The sequence below is a fragment of the Neofelis nebulosa genome, chromosome 6 (assembly GCF_028018385.1).
Source record: "Neofelis nebulosa isolate mNeoNeb1 chromosome 6, mNeoNeb1.pri, whole genome shotgun sequence".
NCBI lineage: Eukaryota > Metazoa > Chordata > Mammalia > Carnivora > Felidae > Neofelis > Neofelis nebulosa.
This window is the reverse complement of record NC_080787.1, coordinates 20,715,206-20,737,237: the sequence shown is the minus strand read 5'-3', so window position 1 is coordinate 20,737,237 and position 22,032 is coordinate 20,715,206. Positions and strand designations below refer to the sequence as shown.

Genomic DNA, 22,032 nt, shown 5'->3' with positions numbered 1-22,032 from the left:
CTCTGAGCTCCCTTGATGAAAATGCCCCGCTCCATATTATTATTCCTTTCTCTTCCCGCTTTATTAGGTTCGCTTCGGAAAATTATATATTTTAAAATAGAAATGCCTTCTGAGCAGGTGAAGCCTTTGTGTCCTTAAAGCATTTATTATCAGCTGAAGCCGTTTGTTTGGGAGTGACAGTCCAGAAGCACGCTTTCCCTGAAAGCTGGCAGAGGAAAATCCTTAAAAGGCAGGCTTTGTCCACTTTTCCTTAATGACCAGCATCTGTCTCTTAGGCCGTTGAGAAGCAGGCCCGGCAATTCACCACACACTGGAAAATACACCTGCTGTCTTTTTCTCCAAATGATTTCACGTTGTCTGAGTCCATTCTGAGTGTTGATTCTTAAGAATTTGGCAGCGTGGAAATGATTTTATTTTTAAAATCTGTTTTCTGTGTATCCTTTTTTAAAAAAAATTAAACTTTTTACTTTGAGAAAATTATAGATTCACATGCATTTGTAAAAAATAATACGGAGAAAACACGTGTACCTTTTATCCAGTTTACACAATGGGAACATCTTGGCAAACCACGGTGTAATTTCAAAACCATGATACTGACATTCATCCATGAACCTCATTCACATTTCACCACGATTACGTGTAGATGTGTACTTACTTATGTGTGTGTGTATTACATATTTTTGTACAACTTTATCCCTTGTGTATGTATCCACTGCAGTCAAAATTCAGAATAGTTCCATTGCCACAAAGGTCCCTAGTATTAGTTTCTTACATCCACACTTTCCTTCCTTAACGAGCTTTTTGCTTGTTTCTAGTCATTTGTGGGCATGACTTAAAAGAATCATCTTTTTTTTTTTTTAATTTTTTTTTTAACTTTTTTTTTTTTAATTTATTTTTGAGACAGAGAGAGACAGAGCATGAATGGGGGAGGGGCAGAGAGAGAGGGAGACACAGAATCAGAAGCAGGCTCCAGGCTCCAAGCCATCAGCCCAGAGCCCGACGCGGCGCTCGAACTCAACAGACCGCGAGATCGTGACCTGAGCTGAAGTCAGATGCTCAACTGACTGAGCCACCCAGGCACCCCAAAAGAATCATCTTTTAAATTTATAGCCACTTAAAAAAACTTATTTAGTTTTTTAGTGTGGTGAAAACATAAAATTTAATCATCTTAGCTATTTTTAAAAAACACTTTTTTAAATTTATTTATTCTTGAGAGAGAGACAGAGCATGAGCAGGAGAGGAGCAGAGAGAGAGGAAGAGACACAGAATCCAAAGCAGGCTCCAGGCTCTGAGTTGTCAGCACAGAGCCCGACGCAGGGCCCAAACTCACGCACCGCGAGATCATGACCTGAGCCGAATCGGGACACTCAACCCACTGAGCCACCCAGGCACCCCGATCATCTTAGTTATTTTAAGTGTACCCCTGAGTAGTGTTACGTACATTCACATCGACGTATAACAGATCTTCATATCTTTTTCATCTCATAAAACTGCAACTCTGTACCCATTAAACAGCAACGCCCCAGGAAAGGAGTACTTTCCTTTTTAAGGCTGAATGATATTCCGTGTGCACATGCAGCCCACTCACTGTTCATTCATTCGTTCACTGGTGGACATTCGAGCTGCTTCCACTTCCTGGCTGTTGTGAATAACGCTGCTATGAACACGGGTGTGATCCTGCTTTGGATTCTTTTGGGTACATACCCAGAAGTGGAATTACTGGATCATATGGTAGTCCTTTTTTAAAATTTTTGAGGAACCACCGTCCTTTTTCCATAGCAGCTGCACCATTTTACGTTCCCATCAGCACTGTATATCTGTACTTGAGTGATGTTGGGATGAACAAGTTTTAATTCTTCCATTTCTGTTCCCTTTATTTCATGACTGTTTTGTTGGCCTTTCCTTCACATTTGCTAGTGAACGCTAGCACAAATAGCAGATATTTTGCATTATAGAACGTTTGCGCACCAAGGATGATCCTCAAGGTGTCATCCAAGCATTTTGATGTCCGCTCTTTCCGGTATGAGTAACAGAAACCTTACCTGAACCAGTTTAAGTAAAAAGGGCATTTGATTACAAGGAAACGGAGGTGCTACCTTGAATCTAAGGGTAGTGATGTGGCAGGCCCTAGAAATCACGGGAGTAAGGGACCGGCTATCTCATTGAAGGATCCTCCATCCTTCCATCCTGTATCGCGGCTTTCCTCATGTGCTGATGAAATGGCTGTTCACAAAACCTTCGGCCGCCCAATGACTGAGATGCTCCCGTGGTCCCAATCCAGAATTCCTGGGGGAAGGGAATGATTGGCCCAGCTGGGACCAGTTGCCTGCCATGATGTACCTCACGACAGACTTGGTTAGGGAGACGGAGTCAATGCGAGGACCTGGCAAAGCCATCAGGAGATGTGTGGATTGACTGGGAGGCAGTAGGTAGCCAGAAATAAAGGGAATGAGCAGAGAGACAGAATGAAAGGTGTGCTTATCAACCGTAACCTAAAATGGACAGCAACCGAGGACACATTGAAGAAAGGACAGTGGTGCTTGGAAAGGTCTGGGTAAGGACCGTTAAAATGATCTGAGGCAAAGAATTAAAAAAAAAAAAAAAATTCTGAGTGATGCTTTAGTATATAAAGTTGAAAGCCAAGAGGGGAATTGCCTGAAATTCTTAAAATCATAAAAGAGAATCACTGACTGATTTCTGGAACGATTTGAATTAAGGAGTAGATTTCAGAAATGTCTTAACACTGTTATTTAGTGTAGAACATAGAAAATGACATGTCAAACAGCAATTCGTTAACTTTGTTCCAAGAGCTCTGCAAATATATCAGGGGTTCGTCAGACACATTGATGGATTATAGCTCAATGATGGAGACATTTAGAGGAAATTAGAATGTAGCCTTAACCTTCTGAAGTCCTGGAACTATTTCCCCAGCAAGCATTAGTGACGATAACTGCCAAGCAGTGGTTAGTATTAGTATTTAGTGATACTATGTATGAGGTACTGTACTGGGCGCTTTTACCCTCCTCCAGACCGTGGGGGCTCACCGTTTGTTAAACCGAATTTTCCCGGGTGTTTTCAACTGAATTATTAACACTCTGCTTTTCCTTTCAGAGATGTGGTACTGGATCTTTCTCTGGGCTCTCTTCTCCTCTCTGTTTGTCCACGGTGCTGCAGGAGTGTTGATGTTTGTAATGCTGCAGAGACATAGGCAGGGGAGAGTAATCTCTGTCATTGCAGTCAGCATCGGATTTCTGGCTTCTGTAACTGGAGCGATGATCACTAGTAAGTTGATTTTGTTTTGTTCAAGGACCTAATTGTATGTGCACCTAACGGTTCTAGTAACTCTGTTCTTATGATGCATGTGACGGTAGTGTAATCTTCCGTGTGGAATATTTTCAGCCCTGATCACACTTTTGGAAGGAAAGATCAGTTCATTTATTCATCGAACAGATAGTTTTTGTGCTTCTGGGTGAAGACTCGTTACGCAAGGTTTGGTGGGAAATAGAAAAACTTGTAAACGTTGGCAAGGGGTGAAGAAATTCACAGGAAAATTTCTCGTCTAGTGGATGTAGTTTTTGCTTTAAAGGAACTCCCCGTCTAGTAAGGGAGAGAGGTAGGCACACAAATTTGACTTTGGTAATTGTCATAAAAAAAAAAAGTGAAAATATAGCCCATAGGTCCTTCACGTTTTCTGCCTGTGACTACAAAATAAAACTGCACTTTCTTCTGAAGCACAAGTTATTATGACACGAATGTCCCCTGACCTAGTAGAAATTGGCCCCTTGAGAAGGTCCCCTGGCCGCGTACAACTTTGCTAGTGCACCGCCCCGTGTGCATTTCCTACAAGCCCTCAGGTGCCTCCCCTCCGGCGGTTTCTTAACACTGGATGGAGGCCCCAGCCTCTGCCTTTGGTTCAGCGAGTTCTAGCTCCTGCACCGGTCGAGCCAGGACTCAGCTGCATCCTGTTGGGACCGGAGGACACTGAAGCTGCTGCCAGGACAGGGCCCTGCAGACAGTGGCTGCTCGGCTCTGCTGCCGTTGGTTTCTGTCACAACCAGTGAATAGTGGGGGCTCCCGTTGCCCTTAGTTTCTGGCCTCCATCCGTCCCTCTGGGGCGGCTCACTGCTGCCACAAGAAGGATGTCGAGCTCTCTGGTTGGTTCTTAGCCCCGGAGAGAAAAGTGAGTCCTTTCCTTCTGTAGTTCGAAGGCCTCCTTTTGTATCCCACCGTCACCTTTTCCCAGAGTGACCGGCGTACCTTGCACCCTGGGAGGAGAGCCCTGTTAACATGTCTCTGCCTCTGTCCCGTGGCACTGATATGACAGTCACGAAATAGTTGTTTTTTCATCCTTCATTTACCGTCTGGTTTTTCTGTGTGATTCTGTATTAGGTTTTCGTCGTTGCTGCCTGCAGCCTATAACTTTATCATATGGCATGTCGTCCATTTTGCCACAGAGAGGCCTTATGATTATTAAAACATTTTTAATGCTTATTTATTTTTGAGAGAGAGAGGGAGAGCATGTGCGGGAGAGGGCCCGAAAGAAGGAGACAGAGGATCCGAAGCAGGCTCTGCACCGTGAGCACAGAGCCTGATGTGGGGCTCGAACCCACAAACCGTGAGATCATGACCTGAGCTGAAATCAAGAGTGGGACACACCCAACTGAGCCACTCAGACACTCCTGCCACAAAGAGGCTTTAAAACAAGTACTCCAGTTTAGCTGAAGCACAGGATATGCATAGTAAAGGAGTAGAGATTCAGCTGGAAAGACCCAGTAGAGCCAAATCCTAGAGGATCTTGGAAGGTGAGCCAGAAAATTTGGGCCTTTTTTTCCTGCAGGGCATGGAAAACAAGAGTCTTGAATGGGGTCGGCAAGGGACAAAGCAGTCCAGTGGAAAAATTTGTTTTAGTAGATGATCTGCGTAAAGGACCGAGAGAGCACTCTGAAAGCGCCTTCGTCCCCACTGGATTCCCAACAACAATACAAGGGTACCTGGATCATAACAGATACTCAGAAAATACTGGTTGGGGGGATAGGTGGAGTAGGGGAGGAAGTGCAGAGGGAAGAGAGGAAGAAACGGGGGAGAGAAGAAGGGAGAAACAAGGGGAAGGAAGAGGGATTGAGAGGCATTAACTGCGATCTGAACTTGAGCCTGGGATCTAAACTAGCTGTGGTTGGAGATGACCTATGGACAACGGCAAAGGGAAAAAATCTGAGTTGGTTTTATTCACTGTGGTGTCATACAGAGGCTTGAAAGGGACTGCCATTGTTTTTGATGTGCACCACTGTTGTAATTGTGGACCCACCACCGGAGGAGGGAAGAAAGGATAGCTTGTTCAGAGGTTGTAGGTAGTGTGTGGATATACGTGTGTTTACTGGCATAAATTATTGTAAAAGGTTAGAGAGCAGGAGAAATGTCCTTCTATTTCCATTTATCTCTAATGATGCATCTGTGTATGTATTACCTACTTGCAGTTCATCCAAGAATAAAATAAGCCAATGATTTTAGAGACGGCAGTCTTATATTTTACGCCCTTAAAAACATAAATAGTCTGGCATAATTTCAAGTAAAGATTCCAGGTTAGCAATAAAACATTTAAATTTCTTCTGGCTAATCTCTTGACCTGGAGATACTTGAATTAAGAAAACTAGCCCAAGTGTGAATATTTTAACTATATTTATGTTCTCAATGTTTGTGTCTGTGCACGCATAGCTGTATATTCAGGTCCGCAGATGATTGATTAATATCTATTCTGAATGGGAAAATTGGCTGAATATAGATACATCTATTAAATTTTGCTACTTCTTAGATTTTATTCTGAATACAGTGATCTTTCATTTTAGTTGGTATTTTTTTTAATGTTTATTTATTTTTGAGAGAGAGAGACACACACACAGTGTGAGCAGGGGAAGGGCAGAGAGAGAGGGAGACAGAGAATCCGAAACAGGCTCCAGGCTCTGAGTCAGCACAGAGCCTGATGTGGGGCTTGAACGCACGAATGGTGACATCATGACCTGAGCCGAAGTCGGACACTCAACCGACTGAGCCACCCAGGCGCCCCTCATCTTAGTTGGTATTAATGAGAATTGGGAGAAACTGGGTTTCCATATAATGCCATCAGCTGGCAGTGTAGAGCTAATTTTAGCAAATCTGAAGGTATAAAGTGACATGTCTTTGTTCTGATCACTAATGAGTTTGAACTTCTCTTCCCATGCTTATATATTTAGAATTCTTTTCCTGCAGATTGCTTCCTTATGTTATGTATTTACTTTTCTTGGGGGTTCTTCTTTTCTTCTCATTAAACTACAGGGGTTTCTTACACATTTGAGATACGGGTCCCTTGTTGGTTTTGGATTTCGCAAGGAACTTCTCAGTCCTTTATCAGTTACCTTCCTCTAGAAATCCTTAATTTCCATGTGATCAGCTCAAAGAGCGTTTTGCCTTATGGTCTATGATTTAATTTAAGAAGTTCTCCCCCACACCAAGGTCAAAATATATGCTGATATATATTCTAACGTTAATTTTATAATTTTACCTCTGATATAAAGATCTTTACTTCATCTAAAACAAGAGTCAGTAAACATTTTCTTAAAGGGCTAGATAGGAAATATTTTTTTAATGTTTGCTTGTTTATTTATTTGGAACACCTGCGAGTGGGGGGGGGGGAGGGTGCGGCAGAGAGAGAGAGAGAGAGAGAGAGAGAGAGAGAGAGAGAGAATCCCAAGAAGGCTCTACCTGTCAGCCGATGCGGGGCTTGAACTCATGAACTGTGAGATCATGACCTGAGCTGACATCAAGAGTCAGACGCTTAACTGACTGAGCCACCCAGGTGCCCCTGGATAAGAAATATTTTAAACTTTGCAAGCCAGGTGGTCTCTGTGACAGCTCTTCGGCCCTGCCATTGTAGTGTGAGAGCACGTATAGACTTGTGTAAATGAATAGGCATGGCTTTTTCCAGTAAAACTTAATTTACAAAAACAGGTACCTGGCATTCAGACATAATTTCATCAATTCCCGACTTGGGTCCTGGTGAGTCTCATTTTGGGTTTGGTATTAGACAGCATTCCAGGTATTTCCTCCCACATAGTAAGTCAGTTTCTACCACACCACCCACTGGAAAAAAATGCATCATTTCCACACTGATTCACCTTGTTTGCATATTATGTTCAAGGTACAAGGGTCTGTCTCTGAACCCTGTTCTGATTTGTTAGTCTTTTTATGCGTTCTTACAGCAAGGTCACATTTTCTTTATCGCTACGGTTTTGTGGCATTTTGCATCTGGTAAGGCTAGATTCCGCTCATTTCTTTTCCTTCTCAAAGTTGGCATAGGTATTTATGGGCTTTTATTCTTTCATATAAATGTTAGAATATGTCTACTCAGTTGCTCAAAAAGTATAATTATGGTTTTTATTGGGATTTAATTGAATGGAGAGGTTGCTTTGGGAAGAACTGGCATATTAAACTGTTCCACCCAAGAACATCTAATAGATTTCCATTTATTTAGGTCATCTTCTAGTCTTTTGTTAGAGTTTAAAAATGTTTTTCTTAACAAGGGGGTTGAATATTTTGGTGAACTTAATTCTCAGACTCTTCCTATATTATGGTGGTTGTGCTTGGTATCTTTTGAGGACATTGCTTAGTTTTATTGGTGTAGAGAAACACCGTTCCGTTTTCTTTTTTTTTTTTTTTAAATTTTTAAAAATATTCACTTACTTTAGAGAGAGAGAGACAGAGCGTGAACATGGAGAGGCAGAGAGAGAAGGAGACACAGAATCAGAAGCAGGCTCCAGGCTCCAAGCTGTCAGCACAGAGTCTGACGGGGGGCTCGAACTCACAAACTATGAGATCATGACCTGAGCCAAAGTCAGACGCTTAACTGACTGAGCTACCCAGGCATTCCAACACCGTTCAGTTTTCTGAATTAACCGAAAGATTAACAAAGCAAAAAACTGGCTCTTTGGAAAGATACTAAGATGAATAGGTTGCTGGCAAACTAATTTAAATAAGTTGAAGGCAGAAAAGTAAAATATAGAACAAAATAGAATAAATAACTACAGACTCAATAATGTAGAATAAAGAAATATAAAAGCTTTTTGAACAGAGATATATTCCTAAATATAAACTGTCAAAATTGGCATAAGAAGAAAGAAAATATGAATGGGACAATCAGTATATTTAAACAATTGACATGTTGAAGACTTTCTCCTCCCAAAGGAACTCCAGGCTGAAACGGGGCTCACAGAGGAGTTCTACCAAATTTTGAAGGAACGGTTTAGTTCCTGTTTTATCCAAATTATTGCAGAAACGGAAAGAGAAAAAGCTGTGCACAGCTTATTTGCTGAGGCCGAAGTAATCTGGGTAAGCAGCATAAAGAGTGCACAAGAATAGGAGGGTATGGGCTCATTTACCTCGTGAGTGTTATCCTAGGAATGCAGAGATAATTTGGGATCACAAATGACTATGGCTGTATGCCAGGAAAACACGATTTATGGAAACTGAAATTTAAATTTTGTGTAATTTTCATGCATCATGCAATATTCTTCTTTTGACTTTTTCAAAACCATTAAAAAATGTAAAAACCATTCCTAGCTCCCATGCCGCGTCCATGTGATGCGGGGTGCAGGCTGGACCTACGGACCACCGCTTGCCAGCCCCTCATCCGACCGCACAAGCTGACGGAACCCACGCTGTTAAAACCAAATCTGCCTTGGCCTTCACGTCCACTCTCTCTCTCAGGAACTATGGAGGGCGACCCGAATCACTTTCACTGGTGTGGCGCCGTGGGCCCTTTGTGTTGTTGGATATTGACATCTTCTGTCCACTGGTGGCTCTTGTCTAGTCTCTCCTGTCCTTGTAGGTTCATCTCTCTCACTGGCCTCCACACCATCGCAGCATTGCTGTCCCCACTTCACCCTCACTCTGCCAGCCTTCGCTAGTCCCTTGGTCCTCATGGGGTCTTTCCTTATTTCTAATTGATTCTGTCTGCCATTGTTGGGAGGGGCAGTTCCGAACATGTATCATTTACTTCAAACATCCTGTTTTGCTTGTGTCTTCTTCATTCTTGCGTAACTCAGCCTTGTATTTCCCCAAGAAAATAAAGACCATAATATTTGTATTCTTTCAACTGGCTAGTGTTCAGCCAAATAGACCTTAAAGAGAGTAAAAACTAAAGCTCAAATTGGGGGGAGGACCTTTGTTAGCATATATAAATATAGAAAGATTAATATCCAAACTATATTCTAGAAATCCTACGAATCAAATAAGAAAAGGACAACTCGGTAGAAAAAAGGACAAAAGATTTGACAAATGTTTTATGGGGCGATTAGGTGGCTCAGTCAGTTGAGCGTCTGACTTCGGCTCAGGTCATGATCTCATGGTTCGTGAGTTTGAGCACCCCCATCAGGCTCTGTGCTGACAGCTCAGAGCCTGGAGCCTGCTTCTGATTCTGTGTCTCCCTCTCTCTCTCTACCCCTCCCCCGCTCACACTCTGTCTGTCTCTCTCTGCCTCTCAAAAAGAAAGAAACGTAATTTAAAAAATTAGAAAAAAAAAGATGTGACAAACGTTTTGTAAAAGTAGAAAACCCTCCTGGCCATTGATATGTGAAGAAGAGCTCAGTCACATTAATTATTATCAGGGACATGCAAATTAATCACAGAGATACCTTTTACCCATCAGACTGACAGAGATTTAAAAAAAAAAAAAGGTACCAACTGCTTCTGAAGATCTGGAGTAACTAGAATATAATTTGGTGCAACTTCTTTGGGAGACAGTTTAGCATCACCTTAGCCAAGTTGAAAATGCCCGTAACATGAGACGGAGCAGTCCTACTTTCACCCATGGGATGAAGAGAAACTTTTGACTGCTTATGTGTGCCAAGGGTTGCACGCAAGGATGTTCACAGAAGCAGTGTTTGTCATTGCTCAGTATTGGAAACAAAGGTCATTGGCAGTGGAATGGATCAATTGTGGTATATTCATGTGTCGAATTCTATGCAGTAGCGAAAATGCATGAATTACACCTGCACCACACACGTGATACCTTTCAGACCTGTAAGGTATACAGTATCCGTTTACAAAAAATTAGTTTATTCAGAAAGCTAAGTCATATATATTTTTAGGACACAGGAAGGCGGTAAAGCCAAAGAAAAGCAAAGGAATGACAAAAAACAAAAAACAAATACAGGGAGGGAATGGGACGTGACTGAGCAGAGTCCACGGGAACTTCAAAGGAAATAGAGACGTTCTTTTCTTCAGCTGGATAACAGTACTTGGGAATTTGTTATTTTATAACCTACACGTAGTTTCATAAATACTGTTTCCTATCTGCTCACTATTCAATAGCAGTGTTCCCAAGTCCATTTAAGAGGCACACGAAATTGTTTGCCTGCAGATCTTTCAGATCGAGAATTCCACTGACGCAGTCTTTTCTGACCAGTGCTTCTGGGTGTGAAATCATACAGGACTTCTGCACATCTGCTTCTTTTGGAGCGAGGTGGTAACTTCCAAACTGGTCCCTAGCTGATTATCCACAGGAGAGAAAATGAAAATTTATATTCTCATTTGTTTTATTCTCTGCATAACACTCTTTTGACGACACCCCCAAATCAGTGCTCTGCTCAGTCGTAATCCCTACTTTCAGTTTGGTATGTATCTCCCCAGATTTCTATTTACTTATCACATTTGTTTGTATTTTCCTATAGACATGTTTACATATAGGTGCACTTACATGCAGGTGTATGTACTAGTGGAGAATATATAGTCTTGTGTCCATTGTCTTTGTTGCATAAATGACATGTCTTAGGTCCTTTCTGAGTTGGTTCATAAAGTTTATATTTTTCCTTTGAAATTGTATGGGTTTCATGGTGTGGACTTGGTATAGTTTAACCACTCCAGGCTGATGGACTTGGGTTCTTGCTTTTGACTTTGTGGAGTTTTAGGGTTTTTTGTGTGTGTCTTTGTTTGGTTTTTTGTTTGTTTTGTTTTGTTCTGTTTGCTTTTACAAAAAGTACTGCCTCGGTTATTCTATGTGTGTTTGTGTGTGTATATGTGTGTCTGTATTCTGGACATCAATCAAGTTTATTAATCAAGTGTTCTAGTCTGTCCCTTGATGGGTTCTGCTTATTTTTGTGTAGTCTTTCAGCAGTCCTCTTTTCCAAAGATCATAAATATATTCTTTTATATTTAAATTTTTTTAGCATTTTTATTTATTTTTTGAGAGAGAGAGAGAGAGAGAGAAAGAAAGAGAGGGAGAACATGAGCGGGGGAGGGGGAGAGAGAGGGAGACACAGAATCCAAAGCAGCTCCAGGCTCTGCACGGTCAGCACAGAGCCCGACGTGGGGCCTGAACCCATGGACCGTGAGATCATGACCCGAGCCGAAGTCGGACACCCAACCGACCGAGCCACCCAGGCGCCCCATATTCTCTTATACTTTAAAATTTCCATTCGTAGTTTCGTTTTTAACATTTTGTTCTTTAACCCATCTGAAATTTATCCTGGGGAGCGGTTTGAAGTAGGGACCTAGATTTATGGCGTCCGGTGGCAGCCACGTGTTCCGGCACCATCTGCCGAATGCCGAATGCCCCATGGGAAACACCCGTCTCATCCACGACTGTGGCAACTACCAGCCAAAGTTGAGAGCGCATCCTAGGACCGGTCACTCTCCCAAGACTTACCAAGCATCACCTGTCCGTCTTCACACGCGCCCATTTTACGGCTGAGGAAACAGGGCACACAAGAGGGGAAGTGATTGCCGTGGGTAGCACATTTGGAAGGTGGTGGATTGCAGACTTTAATCCACAGGTCTAGCTCCAGAACCCACGCTCTTCGTGCCATGTAAATGTGTGAAGAAGTTTGACTTGACAGAGTTGCTTCCCATTCCCTAGGCCGCTGGAGCTAGTTGAGTGCTCAGTGTTTCGTCTCCTTTGGATCATTTTTGAAAACTTCATGCTGGAAGGATGGAGGCCAAATGGTGTTTTTAAAATTGACGATAGTCTTGGAAATCTGGGGTAAATCCTCATAAAAGCAGAGTATTTCTCAGGTTTAATATAATTTCTGATAACAGAGAAAGCATAAGATCTTGACAATTTTTTAACGTTTGTTTATTATTGAGATGCAGAGCATGAGCGGGGGAGGGGCCGAGAGAGAGGGAGACACAGAATCCGAAGTAGGCCCCAGGCTCTGAGCTGGCAGCACAGAGCCCCACGCGGGGCTTGAACGCACCAACCGTGAGATCATGACCTGAGCCAAAGTCGGACGCTTAACCGACTGAGCCACCCAGGCGCCCCAGATCTTTACAATTTTTAAAGACTGTTATCCAATTCTAAAATTTGAGGATATCACCAATTACACCAGTGAAGTTTATTACTTGATTAAGCAAATGCAGGTGCCATTAGAAGTTTTATTTAATGTTGAGATGATAATTATTCACTTTATGATTTTCTGAATTCCTTGTTCTCTTTTTCAAACAGTGTCAATGTGAAATGATAGAATGCTTTGGGGATTTACAGCCAGACTCACCTAGATTGAAATTCCAGCTCTTGTACTTAGTATTTGCACGGGCTAGTAACTGAGCCTCTGTGAACCTCTGTTTTCTGTCTTTAGGTAATAATACTCTGGAGTGGTGTGGATATTTAAACCAGGTAATATTTGTAAAGGTACTATCAAGAAACATAGTATGTAGGAAATATGATATACATTTTAATTTCCTTCTTAAAAAATGTGTCTAGGGGCGCCTGGGTGGCTCAGTCAGTTAAGTATCCGACTCTTGGTTTTGGCTCAGGTCATGATCTCACAGTTCGTGAGTTCCAGCCCCGCGTCGGGCATTATGCTGAGAGTGCAGAGCCTGCGTGGGATTTCTCTCTCCCTCTCTCTCTGCCCCTCCCCAGCTTAGTCTCTCTCTCTCTCTCCCTCTCAAAATAAGCAAACATTTAAAAATGTGCATATAAAGTCCTTGGCTTAGATTAATAATTTGTTTTTCCCTTGTGTACCACTTTAGAGAAATACGGTTCCTTTTATTTGGGAGATTTTAAGAGAAGTACAGAGATAATTCTTAGCTAATTTTTATGAACAGATTTCTATCTCAAATCATTGTCATTTCAGTGTCTCTGAATCCTCTACTTCTGGTCTTGCTTTTTGTTTGGTCATTCTAGGATAGAGAGACAGTTTTTTTCTAGAGGAAAGTTTTAAGGCCATCTCAATCTGTAAGAAGGCATACTGTAACTTAAATGTTTCATTATATGTACTATATTAATAAGGTGAAGTATTCAATCATATGGGCTCTGCAACTCCTGGGAGTTCTCTCAGGAATTCTCCTGGAGAATCTCTGGGATTCTTTCATTCTCAGAAGTGTGCATCATCTAAACATTTCTCCCAGAACAGGTGTTGAGTTCATCTTCCATTTTTATTAGATGTCAAGATACTAGTCTCTAAATAACTTTACAGGTGTATGCTTTCTTAAGAACTGCAATAAACTATATGGTAGATTCTGAAATGTAGCAGTCTGCTATTCTGATTATCTTATATGACACCTAAGAATTAATTTTTTAAAAAAATTCTTAGTTAATTTAGAATTTTGATTAAGTTCTGTAATTTTCTCTTTTCACTAATAATTATTAATATATTGCATTGTATGTTGATAAAAGTAGTGGTGATGTCTGGCCAGTTCAACGCCCAGGTGAGAGATTCCAATAGCAAATTATTCCTTTTCTATGAACCTGTTCGGTGCCTAGTGACAGCGTGTACTATAAATACGTATTTTACAGTTGAATAGGAAAATAAGAGGCCTGTCTTGCAGTTACGTGACGTGGTAAAGCGTGACTTTTACCAATCCCCGGGAAACTTCCGCGGACGGTTCACAAAATGAGAATGACCGATTGCTGAAATGCAAACACCGACGTCGCCTCGGAGCAGGGGGTCACGGAGGGAATGCGTGTGTGATCTTGTTTCTCTGCCCCTCTCTCGTCCAGGTGCAGCCGTGGCCGGCATCTACAGAGTAGCAGGGAAGAACATGGCCCCCCTGGAAGCGCTGGTGTGGGGCGTGGGACAGACTGTATTGACATTAATCATCTCCTTTTCAAGGATCCTCGCCACACTCTGAGGTTTCGGTGGGAATGTCTCACGTCACCGAAGGAAACAGATGTACAGCTTCTCAGAAAATGGCGTTGTTAACGAGCGGGAGTGAAATGGTACCCGAACGTGGAAGGAGCCGGGTCACAAGCGAAGGAAGGCCTTGAGCTGTGTGCAAAGATCGCCCTCTGGTGTTCAAGTGATTGCACTACCGCACTGCACCTTACGTGCCTCCGTCCCGGGCCAGGCGCATTACACTACCGGAAGCTACGAGAGGAAGCACCTTGTTTAGCTGCCAATCAGGTTAACACTGGTGTTGAATCATCGTTGTTAACAGTGTCGTGTTAAGTTACAGGGACGTTTGGAGGAATTGATATATGTGCCAAACTCCTCTTCTTCTTTTTTTGTTTTTTAACATTGATCATGTGACAATTTGCAAGTGTAGATGTAGACGAGTGCTGTGAACCACATCCGACATGAATTCAGGTAACTAGTGAGATTTTTGTCGTGTAACGCTAAATCCCGTATGAGTGCTGAATACCGGATCATTTAATATGATAGGGAAATTACTTGATTTTTCACGTTGAGCGTTTCTGGGATTTAGGGCTTTAATATGTTTAGGCATTATTGTTATTTACTTTAATTTATGTGGAAAATAATACTTAATGGAAAACTAGCTAAACTCTTTTAAGGACTCAAAGTAGACCTGTAGGGTGCATCCTTTCCAGTCACTTAAATAACACTCTTTTAATAGTTTCCCTCCTACGAAACTATTCTGTTGATACGAATTCAGAAACTTTATGGGTCACACACGTTGATTGTAGTTTGTGTGTCATGAAAATATAATTTGAAATTTTTCTTATAACCTTTGTAAGAAAAGAAGTCTGAAATGCATGTTGCATTCTTTGACCCTTCTAAAGAAAGTTTTTGCCATGTGAATCATGGAGAAAACATCTTTATAACTAGTATCTTGGTGGGATTATATTACTTGTTGCACATATCTTGATTTTTGACAAAACATACACAATCTTTAATCTTTCATTCTGGAGTATTACCTATATTTAAAGAGTGGCCTAAATTAGGCTGTGAAAACAAAAAGCCTCATTTGTAGATAAGTAACAAGTAAGTTATATACGAAGAGTAACAAACTATCTTACTTTGGGCATGTGGTAACATGATTTCGCTAAGTAAAAATTGGGGTATATAGTACATAATTTTAAAATTTGGCAGTTAATCTCAGCATATCAGTACAGTCCTGAGCATGTAGTAGAGTGATTCTGTTGTTCAGTTCTTGTTTTATGCTATTATTTACATTTACTAGAATGAAAAAGCCCTGAGCATACAACACTTTAAGAGATTCTGGCAAGATGTAATTGTTTTTAAGAGTACAGGAATAAGGGAAAACACAGAGCCTGGTTGAATTTGTCTCCTACTGAGATTTTTAAAAATACCAGGTATTCTTACAAATGTACTAACTCAAAAAGCCACTGCAGAAAATATCTTAAGGGCAATCCAGAAAATAATCTGCATACTCTAGCCTCACTGTTTTATAAATGATTTGGTAAAAAGTAGTTTTCTATTAGGTCCTGTTCAAATGTAAGAGCTTCATTGCCCACACTACTTCTGTCCACCAAAAAGCAGAATATGTATGCATGATTTACCAGTAAGGAGTTGGGGTAGGGGATACTTTTACCAGTATGGAGGCCAATTTGGGGGGTTTACTAATGCTGTGGCTTGGAAATCTGTTTTAAAAAAAAAACCAATAAGCAACTATGCATCCCTAGAGATCTTTGGAGTAGATCTTAAAATTGATTCTTTTTATTATGTACAAGCCTAGAATTATGTTCATGTGTTCTTTCTATTCCTGATGTTTTCCCAAATTAAATGTAGGCATACATTTCCCAAGTCGGTTTGATTTCTCCGTTTCTTTCAGACTTGAATTGTGTTCTTTACTTTGCCTATTCTGTCAATAATTTCAAGTGTTCATATTCTTTGAGAGGAATTACTGATAATGTGTTTACATTGTTTCAGATCTATCTACAAAATGGGTATTTATTTCAACATATGGTTATTTCATGATTTAGGAAAGTTATCATGGTAAGGGAATAGGGAGCTCATGGTTTGGAATCCAAAATTAGCCACATTAAATCCATCAAGGTGTGGACCAAAGAGATTTTAACTCCTGTTTTTACTCTGGAATGGAAGTATAATTGGATGGAGAATAATTAGTCTGCAGCTGCCCCATCAGGTTGCTTTACGTGATGAAGTGTGTTCGTGTGTGTGTGTGTGTGTGTGTGTGTGTGTGTGTACTTTGAAACATTAGGGGAGTTTTTGGTTTCTTTGCTGTTTTTAGTTCTTTTCACTGGGATTTTGTGCAACTGTCCCTCTCTTGATGTTTTGAAATGCAGCTGAATAGAGTGAATTGATGAAATTGTCTTAATAGCTATTTCTATGGTGAGATTTTTTTTAATTGGTGGTTTTCCTACAGAGACAATAGACGCTTGATGATATGTATCTACACACACGTATATATCATTACATACATATATCTAAAGCTGCTATATATGAATATAGTCTAATTGGGAAGCTTTTGTTCAGTGAACGCTTTTCATGTTCTAGTGGAGAATTTTGTATGTTTGTTCAGTTGAGTGATCTTTTAAATAGGTAAGGATGTGTGAGATTTTTGAATTTGGGGAAATTTTTCTTGGTTTAGTCATGCTGGAGACCCTTGTTTGTGATATGACACAAGCCCTTATTGATGTATTTGGGTGACACCTTCTTAAAATTTATATGTGATCTAGCAGTAAACTTTCTATGTGACATATGCGGGAAGGAAGGGGGAAATCCTTCAGCGTTTACACTCCTTATTTAAAAAAAAAAATGTTTATTAAAATACCACTGACAGGGAAATCAGTTCCCTAAAGAAGAGACCTCTGGCCCAGTGCCCAAACAAATTCTTATTTAACAGACTGATGAGAACTGTCCATAGAGCAGAATTAGTCGGGGGGCGGAGCCATCTAAGCTAATAAGTAATAAGTCACCCTTTTAAATGCAAGAGGTGCAAGGAATCTGCACTGAGGGGTGACTCCACTGGTTGCTAGGAGGAGGAGATTTCTAGACGGCAGCCCTGTTCGGTGTTTGCGGCTTAGTCTCTCTTACTCTGGATCTCAGTGGATACTAGCCAGTGTTACGGTTTATTACCCAGTATACTTTCTTAGTATTTGCAACGTAGGTTTCCACGGCCCAAAGTAAGGGTCTGTTTGTACTTGAAGTGAGAGCTAAGGAGATGAGCTGCCCTGTATAGCATGCATTTGTGATATAAGGAAGAGGGGTAAGTTAAAATCAGTGTTGTCCAAAAGGTCTTTGTTAGAGAACATCTAATGAAGACATGAGCGGGGCCGCCATGTGAAGCCGACACTCACCAACTGACTCAATTTTGTAAATGTTTTTGGTGGATCTGCTATCTTCAAAGTGCTGTGCTGAGTATTTCCTGTAGTAAGTACAGGGATGACCGAGACGGATCCTGCCCTTGAGTCCTCCAAGAGCCGGCAAGATGATTACAAATCCTAAAAAGGTTGGGACACTTGGCTTCCCGAGTTTCAGTTCGAGAGCTTAAGTCCTGTTCCCTCCCCTCAAATTCTGTTTTTCCCAGCTTATCCACGAAAGGAAATATCTGCAACTGAGATCTCATTACTGGGGCAGAGTGGAGAGAATACTAGACTCCAAGCCAGCAACATCGATTTGAATCCAGGGCTCAGCACTTGTTGATGTTTTGTTTGTGAACGCGAAACAGTACATGTCTGGTAGTGAATGACCAATAGATAGTCATTAGAATTTTTTAATTACATTTTTTAATGCCAACTGAATACGTTGTTTTATAAAATTCATCTATTTTCTTCAATTTCCACCTTTTCCGTGCATATACTTTAAGAAGGAAACTAAAAAATGTCTCTTAATAATCTTGCTTCCTTTGCCTCCTCTCCATCTCTCTCTCTTTAAAAGTTTTTAAAGTTTATTTATTTTGAGAGAGAGAGAGACAGAGACAGAGAGAGTGAACAGGGGAGGGGCAGACAGAGAGAGAGAATTCCAAGCAGGCTCCACACTGTCAGCACAGGGCCCAAAGCAGGGCCCGAACTCACAAACCGCGAGGTCATGACCTGAGCCGAAACCAAGAGTTGGATGCTTAACTGAGTCCCCCAGTCACCCCCCTCTCCCCCTCTTGATTTTGAAAATCAGCAGATACTCCTCTAAGACCACTTCTGGGAGTTGGTGGTGGTGGAAATGGCCAGGACCAGCAGGGTTAAATTGCCAGTCGTGTTCACCACTAGTTAAAAGAGGAAAAGGGTGAGGTAACCGGCGTTGACTCCTTTGCCTTATCCTGCTCACTTCCCTTGGATCATTCAGGCAACATTCACTGAATCTCTCCCACCTGCAGCTTACTGTCCTGGTAGGGACGGGAGAGGGTGTCCTTTAGGAGTCCCATCTTTCCAAGCTGCCGCCCTGGCCTTTGGGCTACCTGTGTCGGAAAGAGAACTGGGCTTCAGTGCCCACCAAGTCCTTCCTCCCACGGACCAAAGGTGCTCACGCCCAGCCTGTTTGTTTCCAACTTCAAGGAGATACTGCTGTTTTTCATTTATGTCCACTTTATAATTCAGGAAGTCACAAGATGCTAAGAATATTGTCTGAAATATTCTCAAACGACTTCACTCTTGCTACTAAAATGCTTTTCTCTCAGAAAAGTCTTAATCAGAATCTCCTCAGAGAGTCCTTACCTGCTTGTAAGATGTGAAGAACACGGAAAGTTAGGAAGAAATTCTGGTAGGCCCAAATTACGGGGAAGTTGGCAATAAACTTGCTGGGCAGCTGCATCAGTTGTTCCTTTTAAGAACCAGAGGTGAGACTCTCGGTGCTGACAGTTGGCTGGTCATCCGTCAGACCAGGTGGCTCATAATGTCCCCGAACTCCCAGTCCTTCTTATAACGTCTTGCAGGGAGACTCTTCAGGTGCAAAAGGACATTATTTGATTAAAGATGAGAAAGTTTTTCAAGCACGTGGCAGCATTTTGTAGCAGCGGGGTGTTTAAAGATGGGAAGAAAAGCTGGGAGGTAACGCAGGAAAGCCTGGGTGCGCGCTGAAGGCCCCTACGTGATGTGAACACAGCTCCCCCTTGTGTTAGGGTCGTAAACTACACTGTGTGAGTCTGTCTCCTGCACGTTGAAACATGCTGTTTTCTTTATTTGTGAGGCTTAACTGGCCACAGAGCATTTGAAATCCTAGTACATTTGTGTGTGTGTGTGTGTGTGTGTGTGTGTCTGTGTGTGGTAGGTTTTCCTTTCTCATGAAGGGGTCTCTGTTCGGTGTAGGCAATACAGTGTTTTTGAGGAGGCTGCTGAAATAGTTATCTAAAAACATATCTGTGAATTTGTTTGGGGAAGTAGTGATTAATATATAAAGGATTTTCAGTAAATGTGGGGATGTACCAGTTAATATTTTATTAATGGACAGGAACGCCCACATTCTCTGAGTGAACCGAGCTCTGAGCTGTAACTGTCTTCTCTCCCGCATTTAGAGGCCTCACTTTTACATTCTTTGCGGCCATTGCACGTATGTTGAACTTAAATAATTACGCTTTCTGGATTTTGAGAACTAATTTTGAGTTTCTTAAAAACCTCCCTGTCCGTTCCATACAGATGTCATATGTTGTAGTTTAAACATACGTACGGTGTGTTCATAGACTCAAAAGAGCTGGTTTAGAAGAAAATGTTCGTAACACCTTATGGGTAGGTATGCAGCTGTAACCTTACCGAAAAATAAATGCTACAGGCAAGCCAAGAGAGCATGAACCTCTTACATGTTGTTTTAGATTACACTCTGCACCTATGTAGATGTTCCTTCAGTGGTAACATAACTGTCCCCTCTTGGGGAACGTCTTTAGGTGTGCAACTGAAACTAGAAAGCAGTGTCACACATACATGTAGAAGGAGGAACTATAATTCACACTTACCATAACCGTAACACGTTCTCTCCTAAACACATACTGATAATTGCTAAAGATCACCTCTTGTTTTAGAGCCCCGTACGAATGAATATGAACTTGGTAGTATTGCTGCTGCCAAGTTACTCTTGTTTTTAAATGAAAATATTTGCACATCATCACTAAGTATCTTGGGGGAAGGAACATTTAAAAGTTTTCTCCACGGAGAGCAAAATAGAGGCACTTGTTGGAAAAGTAATTAAAAGTGATTTACTTTCAATACTGGATGAGTTGATGGTCTACACGTTCTTGGTATTTGTGATATCAGATGCATCTACGATGGAGAGATTTTTTTTACAGTTTTGGCTCTCAACACACACACACACACACACACACACACACACAACACACACGCGCGCGCGAGCTCTGTATATTTAGATGAACAAACAAAAGTGCACAGTATTTTTCATTTTAGTCCTATAACTTGGTAAAATTTGTAGGATTCTACCATGAAGTATTAACCCCTGACTCTAGTCATTCTAGGACAAGGGGATCAACTTCACGTTAACCAACAAAACTGTCTTGATTTAAATAGCAAAAATATAGTACCCGAGAGGTATTAAAAACTCACTTTCAAATTGTGTTAAGTCTCAGACCACGATGAATCATTTAGCAAAACAGTCCAGTTTTTAAAAGCTAAATGATGCGTTAGTGCCTTGCAGTTAAGACACGTTTGCAAAGTGAATGTGGCAGGATTCAGGATTGGCACATTGTCACTGGAGGCTTAGAGGTTGGGGACGGCGTAATCGAAATTACTCCTCGTGGTTTGTAAAGATCAGCCATTTTGCCGTTGACTCTGACAGATGACAGTTCTTCTCATTACGCTTTCGTGATGTGCTATTGGTCTGTATCTTTTTCTTTTTTACAAGAAAGCTTGAGCTGGAGAAAAATGTAGTCCAGACAAGTTAACGTGGGATTTTAAAATTTAGTTTTGTTGGAAACTCGAAATTCTGGTGTGAGCAGTGTCAGTTTTATACTGTAGTTCAAGGGCAGACACTTTATGTAACCTTTAGGCATACGTTTACCATCAGGGATTTATTTTTACTATAGAAATACTTAATGTACTGTGAAGCTCAAAGACGGGAAGGATACATGTTGAACGGGGTAACGCACAAAAACAAAGGCATACGTGATGAAGTACCCTACGTTATGTGAACACGGTCTCCCCCTTCTGTTAAGACTGTAAACTACACTGTATGAGTATGTGTTTGTATTGTGCATGTTTACATAATACATTTAATTTTGAAGGATTATTTTCAAGACTTTGTTTATGTATAATACCTAACAAGCTGTAAATATTGTATACTATTGATTTTTAATTTTATATAAGCAATTTTTTTATTTCCCAATTCATGTATAAATCTCATTGTGTACATAGCGTAATTTCCTGGACAACACAAATTTTGCAGCGAACTTGAATTATCTCAACTGTGGTAAGCATCAGGTTAGCCTTAGAGATGTCGGTCTTGGTTTTAAATTCTTTCTCACCACTCATTTTCTTCAAAGGGCAGCAATAAACTTAACATGTGAGTTATTTGTGACTATAGAAAGTTGGTCTGCAAAGACAAGACCGAGGTTCCAGCCCATTGCTTTCAAGAAAAGATGCACAATTGATATCATCCACTGTCTAATCACAGGACCGTTTCCGAGGCCCATGTGTCTCTCCTCTTTGTAATAGACAGGGCGAACCCTTTCCCGACACACACATGAAACAACTGTTAAAAGCAACTCCAGAACTTCAGTGTTGCCATTACATGAAATTTACTGGGTTAAAAATTTGTAATATACAGTATTTTAATAAAATTTCTGTATTCAATTTCATGCACTTATATATAAATAAACCTGTCTTTAAAAGCTTTATGGGGCGTTTGACTGTTGATGACAGAGCTTTTCAACTCACTCCCTGTAGTCACGACTGTTTTCTCGTACCCT

At 41.1% G+C, this 22,032-nt stretch overlaps 1 protein-coding gene across 1 annotated transcript in view; it reads left to right on the top strand.

The window, feature by feature from the left end:
• The window catches only part of TMEM170B (transmembrane protein 170B), a 37,329-nt gene extending 15,371 nt beyond the window's left edge, over positions 1 to 21,958 (top strand). Inside the window, exons 2-3 of the mRNA XM_058733001.1 lie at positions 3,112 to 3,282; positions 13,967 to 21,958. Of these exons, the coding sequence (XP_058588984.1) occupies positions 3,112 to 3,282; positions 13,967 to 14,097 (302 nt within the window). The 3' untranslated portion in view covers positions 14,098 to 21,958. The remainder of the gene's footprint in view (positions 1 to 3,111; positions 3,283 to 13,966) is intronic.
• Positions 21,959 to 22,032: the final 74 nt, after the last annotated feature.